General features: G+C 34.8%; 2 protein-coding genes and 2 pseudogenes across 5 annotated transcripts; all 4 read left to right on the forward strand.

Annotated features, from left to right (window-relative positions):
* LOC127148432 (pyruvate kinase 2, cytosolic-like) overlaps window positions 1-7,806 on the forward strand; it is a 95,046-nt pseudogene extending 87,240 nt beyond the window's left edge.
* Window positions 4,138-7,871, forward strand: LOC127148433 (pyruvate kinase 2, cytosolic-like; annotated as a pseudogene).
* A 2,138-nt stretch (window positions 7,872-10,009) lies between these two features.
* On the forward strand, window positions 10,010-15,346 carry LOC127148434 (uncharacterized). Of its 2 annotated transcripts, none has more exons than XM_051082032.1 (4): window positions 10,010-10,242; window positions 10,947-11,126; window positions 11,828-11,890; window positions 15,161-15,346. In XM_051082032.1, exons 1-3 carry the CDS (start codon window positions 10,075-10,077, stop codon window positions 11,837-11,839), a joined length of 360 nt encoding a protein of 119 aa, XP_050937989.1. In that variant the 5' UTR covers window positions 10,010-10,074; the 3' UTR covers window positions 11,840-11,890; window positions 15,161-15,346. The 2 variants fall into 2 exon arrangements, with proteins under 2 accessions (XP_050937989.1, XP_050937988.1); XM_051082031.1 differs by lacking the exon at window positions 15,161-15,346 and adding an exon at window positions 12,462-12,930.
* Window positions 12,942-14,645, forward strand: LOC127148426 (uncharacterized). Of its 3 annotated transcripts, none has more exons than XM_051082027.1 (2): window positions 12,942-13,400; window positions 13,956-14,645. In XM_051082027.1, exons 1-2 carry the CDS (start codon window positions 13,078-13,080, stop codon window positions 14,548-14,550), a joined length of 918 nt encoding a protein of 305 aa, XP_050937984.1. In that variant the 5' UTR covers window positions 12,942-13,077; the 3' UTR covers window positions 14,551-14,645. The 3 variants fall into 3 exon arrangements, with proteins under 3 accessions (XP_050937984.1, XP_050937986.1, XP_050937985.1); XM_051082029.1 differs by having other exon boundaries at window positions 14,178-14,645; XM_051082028.1 differs by having other exon boundaries at window positions 12,942-13,289.
* Window positions 15,347-16,566: the final 1,220 nt, after the last annotated feature.

Raw genomic sequence — 16,566 nt, forward strand, 5'->3', positions numbered from 1 at the left:
TTTTTGTTATTAAAAATTTAATATTTTTCTTAATTTTTATTAAGAAACTTTTTTAAAAACTTTCATGTAACAAAACATCAAACTATTTACGGTTACAGAGCGCATAAAGTTAGTCATTTTTTAAATATTATAGGTTTGTCTTTCCATCATTTTTTCTTACTCGCGATTTCTTTCGTCGTTTTTCGTTTTTTTTTTGTTACGATTTCTTTCCGTCGTATTTCTTCTTTTTCTCTTTTTTTTTCTGCTATGATTTCTTTTTATCGTCTTTCTTCTTTTTTTATGTCGTTTAATCTTTCCATTGTCTTTTTTCTTCGTTTCCTCTAAACAATCGCTAAACGATCGTAAATATATTACAACGCGTGGTTGATGGGTCATTTTTGTATTTTACACGGTGCGTGTCGGTGCTTTTTTTGTTTTCGAAATTGTTCTAAATACTTGCCACCTTGTTATACTTTTGAAAAGACCTCAAACTTTTTTTTTTAATAACAAAAATAAAAAGAAAAAAAAACTTTAAATGAGGTAAAAGGAATTTATTGTCTATATTCGAAAATAGTCTTTTTATTTATTTACTCCTTAAAAATTATTTGTAAAAGAATTAATTAATAAATATTCTTTTAATACTCCAATTGTTCTGTTCTCTATTACCGAAGAACTCAAACAAGGAGACGATCTCCAATGGAAGAACACTTCCCTCTGCCCCAATCCGCCATGAAACAAGATTTCGGGAAATTGCAATATGGGTATCATCAATCTCTTACTTTTTTCCTTTTTCTTCCTCTTCTTCTTCATTGCTACCTTCACTTGTGACTTCTTTTCGATTTCATTTAGATGCGAGCATTACAGGAGACGGTGCAAAATCCGAGCTCCATGCTGCGACCAAATCTTCACCTGTCGCCACTGCCACAACGAAGCCATGGTCTTTCCGCCCCTTTCTCTATGTCATTTCCTTGCGTGCGTTGTTTGTTAGAGATTTATATTATATAAGGGTTATGTTTTTTCCATTATGTTGTTGAACTCGAGCTTTCAGTAATTGTGATTTTCTGAAACTTTTGTTGATTTTAGACCTCGCTGAGCAATCCTAGAAAACACGTTTGCCTAACCCTTAAGCATGGAGCTTGGGTTTGTGATTGTTTTATTATTTAAATATCTTAAATATGTTGAAAATGCGTACTTTAATAGCTTAGAAATGAGTAAAATGTATGCAATCTATTATATGAATATTGTGAACACTGTACATACTTAATAATATGTGCTGCTGAAAACATGACCTAACTAAAACCAGACTTGCCTAGCCCTTAGAGTACAGCTAGTTAGGTCAAGTAGAATGCGTTGAGTTCCCTCAGTATCAGAACTTGTGTGGGGAACTCTTCACTCTTGGCTTAACCAAAACCAGACCTGCCTTGCCCTTAGAGTTCAGCCGGTTAGGTCAAGTAGAATGCGTTGGACTCCCTCAGTATCAGAATTTGTGTGGGGAACTCTTTGCTTTTGGCCTAACCAAAACTAGACCTGCCTAGCCCTTAGAGTCCAGCCGGTTAGGTCGAGTAAAATGCGTTGGGCTCCCTCAGTATCAGAACTTGTGTGGGGAACTCTTTGCTTTTGGCCTAACTAAAACCAGACCTGCCTAGCCCTTAGAGTCCAGCCGGTTAGGTCGAGTAAAATGCGTTGGGCTCCCTCAGTATCAGAACTTGTGTGGGGAACACTTCGCTTTTGGCCTAACCAAAGCCAGACCTGCCTAGCCCTTAGAGTCCAACCGGTTAGGTCGAGTAAAATGCGTTGGGCTCCCTCAGTATCAGAACTTGTGTGGGGAACACTTCGCTTTTGGCCTAACAAAAACCAGACCTGCCTAGCCCTTAGAGTCCAGCCGGATAGGTCGAGTAAAATGCGTTGGGCTCCCTCAGTATCAGAACTTGTGTGGGGAACTTTTTGCATTCATTATGATTATATCACTGGTAAAGGTAGGATTATCAAAAGAAAAAACTTCACAATTAGTTTTCTCAAGATGAAAAATAAGTATCATAAAAAAAAAATTATCGATAATTATAAAATTTTGTGAAATATATTATGATATATAATAATTGTCATCAATCGATTCAAAATTGAATATTTTTTGTACTATTATGTCTATTAATGACAATTATAAAACGTTAAAGAAGGCTATATAATGATTTTTTTCTTTCGGTTGAGAATATGGAAATCGTGACATTTTATTGTCAAGAATATTTGAATCACGACAAATATTTTTTGTCAACAAATGTTCTATCACGATACGACATGTACTTATTGTCACATAATCCATACATGCAACTTTTATAATGTCATATTACATGTTTTGTATAGTTTCTTTAAATCTTGTCATTACACACATAATTTTCACCCTCAACTGATTAACATGTAAATAAAAAGTTTCATATATAACAATAACATAGATAGCGTTTTATATATAACATAGATAACGTTTTTTTTTAAGTACAAATAGCCTATGGAATGTTCCCAAAGGGACAAATACAATCAAATTAGTAACTAAAGTTCGGTAATTAAGTACAATCTAAACAAGCCTCAAATAAATACATTGGAATCAAAAAATTTCCACTAGCCTTACGAAATTTCTTATAATTCAATCAAAGAGTCCAATGGATTCTTGTAAAACCTTGTAAGAAAAAAAAATCATTTTAAAGCATGCACAAGTCTACACATTAGTATTGACGATAATAATATTAGGATAACTTTTGTAATATATAACACAAAGTACAAATTCTTAACCAAATAAAGACAAATTATGCTTTAACATCTTTATAAACCACAAAATAACAATTCACGTAAGCGAAGTCTAACTCCGATGAAAATTCCTATTGAAATATCCTAAAGAAAAAAAAAAAAAAAACGAAAGTGGTCATCTTCTTTTTATATGTACACTTATTATACAACCAACATTATGGTTATTCTCTGGTTACATATATGATATGTAACTAGTGTGTATTCTTTCACTTATGGACAAGAAGAAGTAAGATAGTAATAATAATAAAGAAACATCTGCTATTTACATTCCACCTAGTGAATTGATGCATGGTTGATCCGAAAAAATACAAAGAATAAACCAAATTTTTTTAGAAAAAAAAAAACTGTACATAAAAAGAAGGAAGTAAGAGAGAAAAGAAATTTTCTCATTATTACACCTTCAAATATTTCTAAACTTTATATTGTTTTGTAATATAATTATTTTTCCATTTTTTCAAATTATGTTATTGTATCAATGTTTAGGCATCCATTTACAACAGATATCTAAATGTTATCGTACTTTATAGAAACTGTGATTAAAAATGACAATCATATATAGTCTAATTAAGTTACAGTAGAAGTTTCATTAATTAATTATAACAACTTACATCACTTTTTTTTTTTAAATTTTCATAGAAATTAATATTTTCATGAAAGTGAGATCTCAAAACTATCAAATAGACTTCTATTTTGTAAATATTTTTAGCAGTTTTGACATTATTATGAGTCCGACTACTCAACGATATCCTAAACTTAAACTCTAATGGAAAAGGAAACCACCCACTACGATATTGCAAACCCTAATGGCTTTGATATTATATAGTCAATAATTTAGAGAAAAATATTTCTTAGTCATATAGAATCAGAGTAAATTTCCAAAACGAAAATTTTCCTTTAAAACATACTATAATTAGTCAAACAAAAAAGAGTGTTAATAGTCAAATATAATTTTTAGTTGACAATTAATTAGCTGTGTTAATTATGACAATAATTATAAAAAAATTAAATTAAGATTATGATCTTAACTTAAAATTTAAGTTTTTATTTTAGATAGAGAGAAAATTGGTATAAAATTTAAATTAAGAAGAATATTCTTGAACTCTTTTTAAGTTCTAAGGGTATTTTTGAAATAAAACTTCAACGGTTTTAATCTAAAAGTAACGGTTTTTGAATAATTTTAAAAGTTTAAGAATATTTAGAATTATTTATTTTAAATTAGTTCTACATTTGCTCCTATAAATTCTGAATTAAAATTTAAAAGCGTTTTATGAAACAAAAAAATCACAACATTTAGATTTATTTATGTTTACAAATAAATGTTTTGCTCTTTATACGGTAGAAGTCCTATTAACACTATTTCAAATTTCAAAAAAACCTTTATTCTCTCTCCTTTGAAACCCTCCCTTCACAGCTTCTCTCATTTATAATTTCTTCACGTTTCTTCTCAACGGCACTCTCTCTCCCCTCTCCCTCTCTCTCCTCCTCCCCTTCTCTCTCGCTCTCTTGTCTCCTTCGTCTTCCTCGTCTTCCTCGTCTTCACTCTTCCTATCTCTCAATTTCCATTCTCTAAAATGAAGCATGCACCCAAGAAACCCATACCCATGTCGCCGATCCACTGCCATCTTCTATTCCTAGCGCTAACGGCGCCGGAATCAAGGGCGGCAGACCCCTCGGAAACCTACATCGTCTTCCAAAGAAAATGATTCACCGTCCGATCCCAATTCATGGTTCCCGATTTCAAACCCTCGCCGACTAAGTTGAAGAGCCTGCTCTCTCTTCTAACCCACTTAAGCGGAAGCTCAGTATGGAGACCGTTCTTGAGAATTCCATCCCTGGGTTGTCTGATTCTATTGCGAAGGTAGTTTACGTGGTGTGATTATTGGGGTTTTGGTATATTTTTGTTTTAATTTGGGTGGTGAAATGATATTTTCCTGTAATATGAAAAATTAATTTCGTCTTATGCTGAATCATCTCACAGATTAGAGAAGATGTAAAATCTGGTGTAGAAAATTTAACAGAGGAGTGTGTATCCACAATGGCAGACGTTACTCGGCTTCTAATGAAGGTTTTTATCTTCCTCGTGCTAATATGCGCACCTAAGTGCACCCCTATCCATGGAAGTACGGAGGTAAGTTTCCCTTTTGGAATTCAAGTTCTGTATTTCTCGTTGGAGTTTAAGAGGCATTTTTGTTGTTGTTCTTCTTCTTGCATAACTGTGGTTGTGGAATTTGGGTTCTAAGAAGTGAAAGAACTTGTATTATAGTTTTCTGTGGTAAAAGGAATTGAACCCACTTGCCATGTGTTCACTCAATTTGATTTTTTACTGTAATTTGAGTCAGTTATGGTCATTTCAAGGGGTTCAACTGCATCCGGGAAGTTGGGAAGGCGTCAAAAGGGATTTTTTAAGCCAGAACTGACTTCTCTCACTTTCTTTCTTTGCACTACTAACTTCCAAAGTTTTTGTGACTGTTAGAAGTTTCATCAAGTGTTTGTGTTTGTGTTTGTGTTTGCTACTTGGTTATGCTTCATAATTGCTTTAGGTTCACAAAAATACTATAACCTGTAGCCCTGTAATTCTATCCATTTCAGGAGTTCGAAACCTTTTTGTGTGTACGAACTAACACAAATTGAACATTTCTAAAGTAAAAAGAAGTTGGGTTTATAGAAAATATAGTGCCATTTGGTTGAGTTATGACTACTTTTGAAGATGGTTTTATTTTAACTAATGACTGCATTCGCTAGTTTGTTTTTTTTGGTACTTCATTCACTGTCCATTTTCTCTCCATGGTCGAGTTTCTCTCCCCTCATTTATTTTTTATAACATTCATTAGATCACTCTTTAAATTATTCAATTACAAAGGAAAGACTACTTCAATTCATTGTCAGTAAACTATTTTTTTCCTTTAGTAACAATTGCTCACATCATATTGTCATTTCTCTATGTATTGTCTATAGACCAGGGTGAATTCTAGTTCTCTTCTAAGATAAAATAATTACCAGCTAATCATTTAGGAAATATTTCAGTTAAATGGCTCTTGGGTTGTCAACTGTACTACTTTTTATCTGTTTTCTGTGTGCGGTTGAAATTCTTCTGATGTACCCCATCTCCTGTGATTCTCTTCTTCAAAATCAAATAGTAGAAGTATTTGTTGGTTCATCTGTTCCACTTGCTTTGTCCCCTGTCCAGGAGTCCAGAAAGTTTTCACCTGCAACACAGTGAAAGCAAACCTTCGTCTATCGAAGAAACACGCTCATGAGAACATTGAGATCAATTTCAACAAGCTTTACTACTAGTTTTGATAAGCTTACGAGTTTTGGAAACATAAGATTTGATCGAGAAGTTAGGAGTGAAGGTTTGGGATATCTTGAAAAGATTGCATTTTTTTCTTGTATTTGAGGCCCCTTGAAATTTTGTTGTTTGTTGCCCTCTTGTTTTCTGGAGCTTCTTTCCTACAATGACTAAGATTGTTGGTACTCTGGGTCCTAACTCTCGATCTGTACAAGTTATTTCTGCTTGTTTGACGGCTGGAATGTCTGGTATGGTTGGCTTCCTTAGCAACTCTCCCTTTGTTTCTAGTGGGTAATGCGTTTGAGTTATAGTAGGGAACTTTTGTTTTTCTATTCTTTCTTTGGTGGCTGCTAGTTGCTCGGTTTGACATTTCATGGGGCAGTCCAGATTACCATCAAGAGACTTTGGAAAATTTGAAGATTGCTGTTAAAAGCACCAAGAAACTTTGTGCTGTACGTTCGTTTTTAATACGTTTGAGTGTATATTTTATCATTTGAACTTTCCTACCATTTTCTTAGTAACTTGGCCAAAGAATAAGTAAGCTAATTCTTCTGCTTTTTTCAGGTTATGCTGGATACAGCGGGTCCTGAGGTGTTGGTTACTAAAGTGAGAAATCTATCTCTCTTCAGGAAGATGGGTTTGTTGTTCTAACACCCAATCAAGAACTAGAGGCATCTTCGGAGCTGCTACCTACAAATTATGGTGGACTTTCAAAGGTTGGGAAATACTATAAAACTTCATACTACTTGTGGAACATTTTAGATCATGCCAAATCCACAGCCAAACAAGGAAAATCTGTAGCTCTGAAGTTCAGGAAAAACTTTCTATGAATTAAAGTTTTATTTTAAATTGATATTGAAAAGCCCCTCGTATATTTCTAGAAGTGGCTATTTGTTGTTATACAAGAAAATAAAACAAACAAATAAATAAATCCAAACTATTATTTAATCTAAAATCATCAACTAAACTAATGTTAACTGACTATACTAATGATTTAATTACTTGTCTGCATCGTGTCTGTTGCCTGATGCAATTTACTCAGTCAAAATTGCATCGTATCAAGACACGTGAGTTTTTCATTAAAAATTGATAAGAGGTTAAGATTTTAATATTCTTTAGTTTATGCAAATAAGATATTTTGCAAAGTCAAAGTTTATAAAAGATGGGCGTTCTTTCATTCACTGCATTGATTATACAATAAACTCCTTCATATTACTAAACTTGAAATTTTCTTATATAGGTCGTTAAGAAAGGAGACACCCTTTTTCTTGGTCAGTACCTCTTTACTGGAAGTGAAACATCTGTCTGGTTGGAGGTAATGGGGCATATTGGTAGGGATCTTCAAATTTTTTTTCACTGTAAGGAATCGTGGTAAATGATGTTATGCTGAGTTATGTCTGTCGGGGATTTATCAGGTTTTCGAAGTGAAAGGAGATGATGTTGGTTGTGTGGTAAAGAACTCTGCCACGTTGGTTGGTACAATGTACACTTTGCATGCTGCTGAAATTCACATTGATCTTCCAACACTTACTGAGAAAGGCAAAGAGTAACATTCTTCAGTTTCCTGTTTGTTATGTCTGTTAAGTCTCTTTGATTGCTTGCAATTAGCTTATACAACCTTAACATGATTGGTAGCTCATAGTATTTTTTGATGCTGACTGGTGACTTTAGATCATAGCTACGTGGGGAGTAAAAAACAAGATTGACTTCCTCTCTCTGTCACATGCTAGACATGTGGAAGATGTTTGACAAGTATTATTTCCTTGCATTGAGTCTTCACTTTAAACAAATGATCAATTGTGGGTGATTTGACTATGTTGATTATTACAATAGAGGATATTGATTGCTAAATTAAATTTTTATGTAGGCTCGACAATTTCTTTCTAAGCTAGGTGACCTTAATCAAACTCAAATATTTGCAAAGATTGAAAGTGTAGAAGTAAGTCATTGTCAGCTCACTTTTTACTCGTATTCTTTACCATGGTTACATTAGGATTGATTATTTCTGTTTTCTACATTGTTACAGGTGTTTTTGTTTCAGAAAACTGCCCTTTATAGATGTAATATGGCTGGAAAGCCTGCTGTTTTAACTCGTGTGGTAGACAGCATGACTAACAACTTGAGACCTACACGTGCAGTAGCTACTGATGTTGCCAATGCTGTACTTGATGGTGAGTTATTCAATTTTTAAATCTCTACTGTTTAAAGACCGAAGATGTAGGGATTTTTTAAGTCATGGTTCTTTTTAATGATGCTGAAGATTGGGTTGAACTTTTTAAAATTTATCTATTTTATGTTCAATTGTATCATTCTATTTAGTATGAATCAGGGTTCTTAGTTCCATTCTTGACAGGGGATATGATTGTATGACGTTTTTTTATAACCTGTCTTCTCATGAGTTTGCAGGAAGTGATGCAATTCTTCTTGGGGTTGAGACATTGTGTGGATTACATCCAGTAGAAACCGTTTCAACCGTTAGTAGAATATGTGCTGAGGTAATTTGTGTGTGTATGAGATAGAAACACAGCTTTTAAACCCTAAGCTTTATGTAGTATAAGGTATTTCCATTCCTTTATTCATTACTATTTCATTAATGAATTAATGAAGGCACAACTTTAATTTGGAGAAAACAAACATTTAACGTGAGGTCATGAGTGCACTAAAAGGACTACAAAAGGGCTTGTTAAAGGGAAGTAGAAGGCAAACCATACATGAAAATAAAACACAAACCCTTGCCGGGAAAGGATAAAGTTACAAGTAAAACAAAGGAATATCTCTAAAAGTGGAGGTTGTTATCGCCAAAGAAAATGCTGCATGCTTTCCGTTATAACCACCATTTAGTGCTGCATTCTTTTGTTACTCTGTTAAGTCTCTTTAGGTAAGTTTCTCCCCCCTAAAAAGAACTAAAAAGTTTCTTTGATACTATTTAAAGTAAAAAGAGAAGGGAAAACATTCTAAAATCCTGTGCACTAAGGGGCTCGTGAGTTAGAAAAAGTTCACCAAACTGAAGGTGGAACCTTGACAGAGGCCATAGTTTCTCCCCATCCCCTTTCTTTTAATAAGAACTCTTGCATTTCTCCCTATCCGCATTTGTCCCATTATTACCTTGATTCTTTTAACATCGAAACAGAAAATTTTTGTTGATCAAATGAAAATATTACCAAGGAACTAAGGAAGTTACAGAAAACTTCCAATCGAGGAATTCAAACATCCCAAAGATAGAAACAAATAATTACAATAAAATCTCAACACTCCACCCAAATGATAAAATAAAAACCATAAGCTACCCAGTTCTGAAGTTTCAAGGAGAGTAAATTCGAAGAAAGCTAACCTACCTAAGAACCATGAATTCATTTCCAAAGGAACATCTACAGTAAAGGCTATTTGCTGCGTTCAATCTCTTCCTTTATATGCCTACAAGCCATGTACGTTAATCGCCACTTTTGTGCCTGTTTTAGCATTTTCATCTTTTTTAGATGGATTACACTACACTCAAAGATTGATTTAGTTAGAATTTTGTAAGAGAAAAGGAGGGAAGATACAAAATGTCATAAACATGAAAAAGCATAAGATCGATCCGTATTCTGGTTTCAAAAAGCAATCTTTGACCATGCTTCAAGGTGAGATAATACATAATGTCATAACCATGCTTATTCTTAATACTAGTTTATTCTTTCGTCTTTTATGTTACGATTCAGTTAGTAAAAAGGTTCATTGTCATCCTTTTGTTATGAAGTTCTTATCTTAGTGAATAGCTTTTCATGAAAATTTGGTATCAACTTCTTACCTGCTCAATTGATTATATGGCTTCCTCGGTCCAGTTTGGTTGAAGGGATTTGTTTGTTTTGCAGAACTGGGTTCAATAAATCTGGTTACAGCTTCGGAGAGGTCATTGGCATGTAGTTCAGCAACAAAGGTAGTGGTACTGGTGGGTTCAATGGCTTTTCTTTAGAATTCCTGAATGTTACAATATTATTGGTCACGAGGCCTTTCTCGTTTTTCATGCGTACATGCTCATTTATCTTGAAAACCTTTGTTGTTGTTGTTCAAACTTGGTTGAAGCTGTTGAAGACCTCGGTCAGTCTTCACTTAAACATATTTTGGACAACTTTGTGTGGATAATTGCAATTGTCTCTCTTCCTGGACGAATTTTAGCTGCTTTACGAAGGGGAAGGCAGGTTAGCCCTCTCGCTCCATTGTTTCTTGATTGTCATCTGTGCTTGTTCAACAATGATATATTTTGTTTGTGTTTCTTCTCTGTTTTTTTTTATCATAGGTTTGTCTTTGTGGAAAATATGTATAAAGCAAAATATTCTTCAAATTACGGTAGTAGATTTTTTATAGACAACATCTCCATGACTTTCATTTGCTTGCAAGTAGGAGTTAACTGAGTACTCAAACTACTTTTAACTAGTATGTTAGCCATAAATGGGTATGATATTAAAGTGAAAAGTTTGGAACGATCAAATAATTACGGTGTTTCTAGTAAAGATTAGAGAATCCTTAATATTCTAAAGCATAAAATATTACGTTAGTAAGTTGTTTAAGACTTCGAAAGGCAGAATCGTACCATTGAGTTCTTTGCAGCCTGAGTTATTGAACAATAGTTTGAACTATTTTACTTATTACCATCAGTTGGACAAGTGTAGTTCAACATTTTGTTTGTTCGTTTTCATTCATCAGTCTCAAGTGACTATAGTTGAAAGTTCATATGGTTGACAATTGAATTTTCTCTGGTTACATGGGTTGGTGGCCTCTGGGAACTTTACTAGTTTCAGTCAATAAGTGATTGTAGTATTGGAGTATCACATAGGCTACTTGGACAGATTATACAAAATTTGTTTTTCCCTTTTTATACTTGATAATGGTTGATTTCATGCAGTTGCAACAATTTTTTCAATTTCTGGAAATCGAGTTTGATAATGTTTTGCTGGAAAGAAAGGAGCTCCAAAAACAATTCCAGGCTGCTTTGAAGGAGCATAAGATGATGGAATTGATGTTGAACGAACTTGAAATGATACATGAAAAGGCAACCAACAAGATTGCACTCTTAGAAAGTGAGGTAATGGCCTATCTATCTCCTGTACTAAATGTTATAAATTACATTATGGATGGGTGGAACTGAGAGCAAGTATCATAGTTTTCGATAAGAAGGGGAAGGAGAAATTTATGCAATTGTTATAGGAGAGATTGAACTTTGACATAAAATTTAGTTTACTTTTTATGAGTTGAAAGTTTGCATGTTGGTTAAGAACCGAGTGATGAACTCCATACAGTGCATTAACAAATAAAATCTCTCTCTTTCTCTCTCTTTAAATAGGTACATATATATAGACACACAATCTGCAGTCGTATGTGAATCTATCTTTTTAGACGTTAGAATGTTCAGCAACACTGTTTGCAGTTCTGTTGACCCATCATCCATGTGTAACCTCTCTTAGAATGATATTAACACATAATAGTGTTGACGAGTTCTATAAAACATTAGATATAAATTGATTCCGAGAAATGAATCCTTTTTTCCACTTAGGTTGAGAAATTGGCTTAAAAATACCAGAAAAGCTTCGCTTGTGTTGAATTGAACCATTATATGCACATTTGTAGGAAGGTCAGCATTCAATTGGTTATTGTAGAGGTTGAAAAGGGCTCTTTCGCAGCTCTTGTAGTGTTAGAAGATGCTTAAATTTTTATCTCTACGAATAATTTTTTCATTTTAGCTTTGATCTTATATTTGAATTTGATTTTCTTTTTCGTAATTTCAAGATTGTTCTTTGAGGACAGACCAAGAGCATAATGCTGTTGAGTGAAGGAATAGCGTGATAAGAGGTAAGTGTTTTCCTTTAACTGAAAATAAAGGAGTTTTTTGTTGTTCTTTTTTTTAAGTTATGTAAGATGATAGTATTCTAAAGCTTAACTATTTCTCACTGCATTAAATCATAAATTGGCTTTGATGCTAGACTTCATTGCATTTTAGATAGAATTTAACTAGGTGATGGTTGGAAATAGCACCAAAAGTTCTTCATCTTTCACAGATAATACAATTTTTTTTACTAGACTATCTTCGAATTGGATATATCAAGAACAAAACAAATAAAACTTTTAAAAGTGACATGTTTGAACGATCAATTTTGTTCTTGGAGTAAGGACAATGCCCAAATAAGGACAAAGATAAGACTTATGGAATAAAAGTTTTGATGATTTTCCAGGTGAGGTTTGAAAGTATTTGAGAAACCTTTGGTCATTGATCCGGGTAAAATTAGGGAAAATACAGTTGCATGATCGATCTTTAACAATGCAAACTGCTTTCTTTCAAGTTTTGTAGAACTTTTTTTTTTTTAAATTTTTAGTTTAACCTCTTTAATGAAATTTGATAGAAGTTCTTGTTTTCTTTCCGTAGGAATAAAGGGAAATGAAGTATAACCAAACTTGGAACCTTTGCAAGCAAGGGGAGGTTTTCTGTTCCCTTTCTTTTATTTTTCCATCCTTAGAATCTTGCTTAACATGCTTTGAGGACAACTTTAAGTGGGGGTGGGGTTGTAGCTTTGCATGTTCCATGTTCTTTGGGAAATTTTCATTTTGCCAAAAATGCCTAAATTTTAAAAATTTTCAAATTCTCTATTCTTAGAATAAATATCATGCCTACTTTGCTTTTTAGCTTAGAAAACACGTTTGCCTAACCCTTAAGCATGGAGCTTGGGTTTGTGATTGTTTTATTATTTAAATATCTTAAATATGTTGAAAATGCGTACTTTAATAGCTTAGAAATGAGTAAAATGTATGCAATCTATTATATGAATATTGTGAACACTGTACATACTTAATAATATGTGCTGCTGAAAACATGACCTAACTAAAACCAGACTTGCCTAGCCTTTAGAGTACAGCCAGTTAGGTCAAGTAGAATGCGTTGAGTTCCCTCAGTATCAGAACTTGTGTGGGGAACTCTTCACTCTTGGCCTAACCAAAACCAGACCTGCCTTGCCCTTAGAGTCCAGCCGGTTAGGTCGAGTAAAATGCGTTGGGCTCCCTCAGTATCAGAACTTGTGTGGGGAACTCTTTGCTTTTGGCCTAACCAAAACCAGACCTGCCTAGCCCTTAGAGTCCAGCCGGTTAGGTCGAGTAAAATGCGTTGGGCTCCCTCAGTATCAGAACTTGTGTGGGGAACACTTCGCTTTTGGCCTAACCAAAACCAGACCTGCCTAGCCCTTAGAGTCCAGTCGGTTAGGTCGAGTAAAATGCGTTGGGCTCCCTCAGTATCAGAACTTGTGTGGGGAACACTTCGCTTTTGGCCTAACCAAAACCAGATCTGCCTAGCCCTTAGAGTCCAGCCGGTTAGGTCGAGTAAAATGCGTTGGGCTCCCTCAGTATCAGAACTTGTGTGGGTAACACTTCGCTTTTGGCCTAACCAAAACCAGACCTGCCTAGCCCTTAGAGTCCAGCCGGTTAGGTCGAGTAAAATGCGTTGGGCTCCCTCAGTATCAGAACTTGTGTGGGGAACTCTTTGCTTTTGGCCCAACCAAAACCAGACCTGCCTAGCCCTTAGAGTCCAGCCGGTTAGGTCGAGTAAAATGCGTTGGGCTCCCTCAGTATCAGAACTTGTGTGGGGAACACTTCGCTTTTGGCCTAACCAAAACTAGACCTGCCTAGCCCTTAGAGTCCAGCCGGTTAGGTCGAGTAAAATGTGTTGGGCTCCCTCAGTATCAGAACTTGTGTGGGGAACTCTTTGCTTTTGGCCTAACCAAAACCAGACCTGCCTAGCCCTTAGAGTCCAGCCGGTTAGGTCGAGTAGAATGCGTTGGGCTCCCTCAGTATCAGAACTTGTGTGGGGAACTCTTCGCTTTTGGCCTAACCAAAACCAGACCTGCCCAGCCCTTAAAGTCGAGCCGGTTAGGTCGAGTAAAATGCGTTGGGCTCCCTCAGTATCAGAACTTGTGTGGGGAACTCTTTGCTTTTGGCCTAACCAAAACCAGACCTGCCTAGCCCTTAGAGTCCAGCCGGTTAGGTCGAGTAAAATGCGTTGGGCTCCCTCAGTATCAGAACTTGTGTGGGGAACACTTCGCTTTTGGCCTAACCAAAACCAGACCTGCCTAGCCCTTAGAGTCCAACCGGTTAGGTCGAGTAAAATGCGTTGGGCTCCCTCAGTATCAGAACTTGTGTGGGGAACTCTTTGCTTTTGGCCTAACCAAAACCAGACCTGCCTAGCCCTTAGAGTCCAGCCGGTTAGGTCGAGTAAAATGCGTTGGGCTCCCTCAGTATCAGAACTTGTGTGGGGAACTCTTTGCTTTTGGCCTAACCAAAACCAGACCTGCCTAGCCCTTAGAGTCCAGCCGGTTAGGTCGAGTAAAATGCGTTGGGCTCCCTCAGTATTAGAACTTGTGTGGGGAACACTTCGCTTTTGGCCTAACCAAAACCAGACCTGCCTAGCCCTTAGAGTCCAGCTGGTTAGGTCAAGTAGAATGCATGCAATTCTTGTGGAATGTTCTTAAAAAAAATTAAAGTTTGTTGAGTTTGAGATTGAATATGGAAATAACTGTCTTTTTTAACTTAAAATTTTGATGAAATTGCATTTCTTTTTTATTTGAGTCAGATTCTTCTTTCGTATCTTGGATTTTTTTTTAATTCATGTTTCTTTAATGTTGAATGGGTGTGAAACAATGTTAGGGTCTGAAATCTTGGTGGAATGTTGGGATGATGATTTAGGAATTAATTCCTCTTTCTTAGAAGGATCTGAATCTATATAAAGATCTTCTTCTCTGTTTCCTTTCATTTGTGGTATCTTGTAGGTTCTTTAATTCTTATTGGAAATTTTTGGATACTCTGAGGTAATTCTTGCTTTTTTTAATAGGTTTTGTTCCTTGTTTTCATGCCATTGTTGAGTATTTCTTGGTTGATTATCAACCATTCTTCCTGTTGGATCTAAAACCCAAATGTCCATATCAAAGTGAAATTTTTTTGTATAAGAGATACTTCGACGATAATTTTCCATTTACCATACAAGTGCTCTATCTTGAAATGCAAAGGACTCAACTTAGTTACTCTCCACCTTACAGTCATGCAAATCTCAAATCTCTCAAAATTTTTCCTCTTTCGTTTCAGTTGTACATAAAAGAAGGGATAGAAGATTTCTGAAGACAGAGCAATTAATTAGTAGAAGAAAATGAAGAGAAAGGTTAGTGAAGGAAGAAAGAACACAAAGGTTAACTGGTTCTCCTAGGTTTATTTTCTTTATTGTTTTTCAATCTATGTGAAGAATTTTACCAAATGAACTCTCTCTCAACTTCATTTATGACTTCTTTTGCATGTAGAAATTTAAAGGATATGCTTCAACAATGAGCCTAATGGTTACATCAGAAAATAGGTATTTTGTTTTGATTTTTTTTCTAACTAACTTGGTTAGCATGGCGAAGCATTGCCAGAGGTATGGATCTTTACAACACAGGTTTCTGTTTTCTCAATTTCTTCTCTAATGAAGTGATGCCTAATATCTCTGTGTTTTATTATATTGTGAAACTGGTGATTCTTAGTTAGATATATTATGCTCTACTTATTACAATATATTTTGATTTTTGCTTGTTTGATTTTGAATCATTCAATAACTCTTTTGCTTTCAAAGTTTGAAATCTCCACATCACATTTGACTTATTTGTCAACTAAAGAGCTTGCATGAATATTGATTGAGATACTAAGAAGCTTTTATTTTTCTTTCGTGTTTCCAATTTTGCATTGATTGACAAATTTGCATGGAAGGCATTGTAAACTCTATTTGAACAAAAATGTGATTAATCACTTCTGCTTGCTTGTTTTATGGAGTTTTCTTTCTTAGCTTGAACGTTGTTTCAAAATTTCAAGTTTTAAAACGTGACATAACAAAGGGAAACATTAACAAGTAAGAAAAAACAGTACGCACATACATATATATGTGAATATGTGAGTCTAAATTCATGTAATTTCACTGTCAAATTTTCAAGAATGAACTGACTCAATTGAATTCCAATTTATTCATTCCAATTGCATAATTGAGTTTGATTTCTAAAAGATGTAGGCTAGAAAAGGAGGTGAGCTAATATGAAATGGAAGAACCATAACAAGAGGAGTACTGGATTTGTTGAGAAATGGGAGAGAGACTCCATGGCTCCCATTTGTGAAACTTTTGCAATCGATGTTAATGTCGATCTTGACAGGTAATGTTAATCTGTTTAAGTTGAGAGGTTTGGAATACTTCATGAAAGTAAGTTTGATATAGTTCCTAATTTAATGTTGGTTTAGTAGAGATACAAATATAAGATTCGATCTTGGTTCTTTTTGCATGCACTTGTGAAATGTTTTGGGAAAAAAATTTAAGTTTGCTGAATTTGAGATTGAGTATGCAAATAACTGTCTTTTTTACCTGAAATTTTTGATGAAATTGCATTTCTCTTTTGTTTGATTCAAATTATGCTTTTGAATCTTGGAAACTTTCTTGATTCATGTTTTTGTAATGTTGAATGGGTTTGAACAAAGTT

This window comes from Cucumis melo, chromosome 3 (genome assembly GCF_025177605.1).
Source record: "Cucumis melo cultivar AY chromosome 3, USDA_Cmelo_AY_1.0, whole genome shotgun sequence".
In the NCBI taxonomy this organism is placed as follows: domain Eukaryota; kingdom Viridiplantae; phylum Streptophyta; class Magnoliopsida; order Cucurbitales; family Cucurbitaceae; genus Cucumis; species Cucumis melo.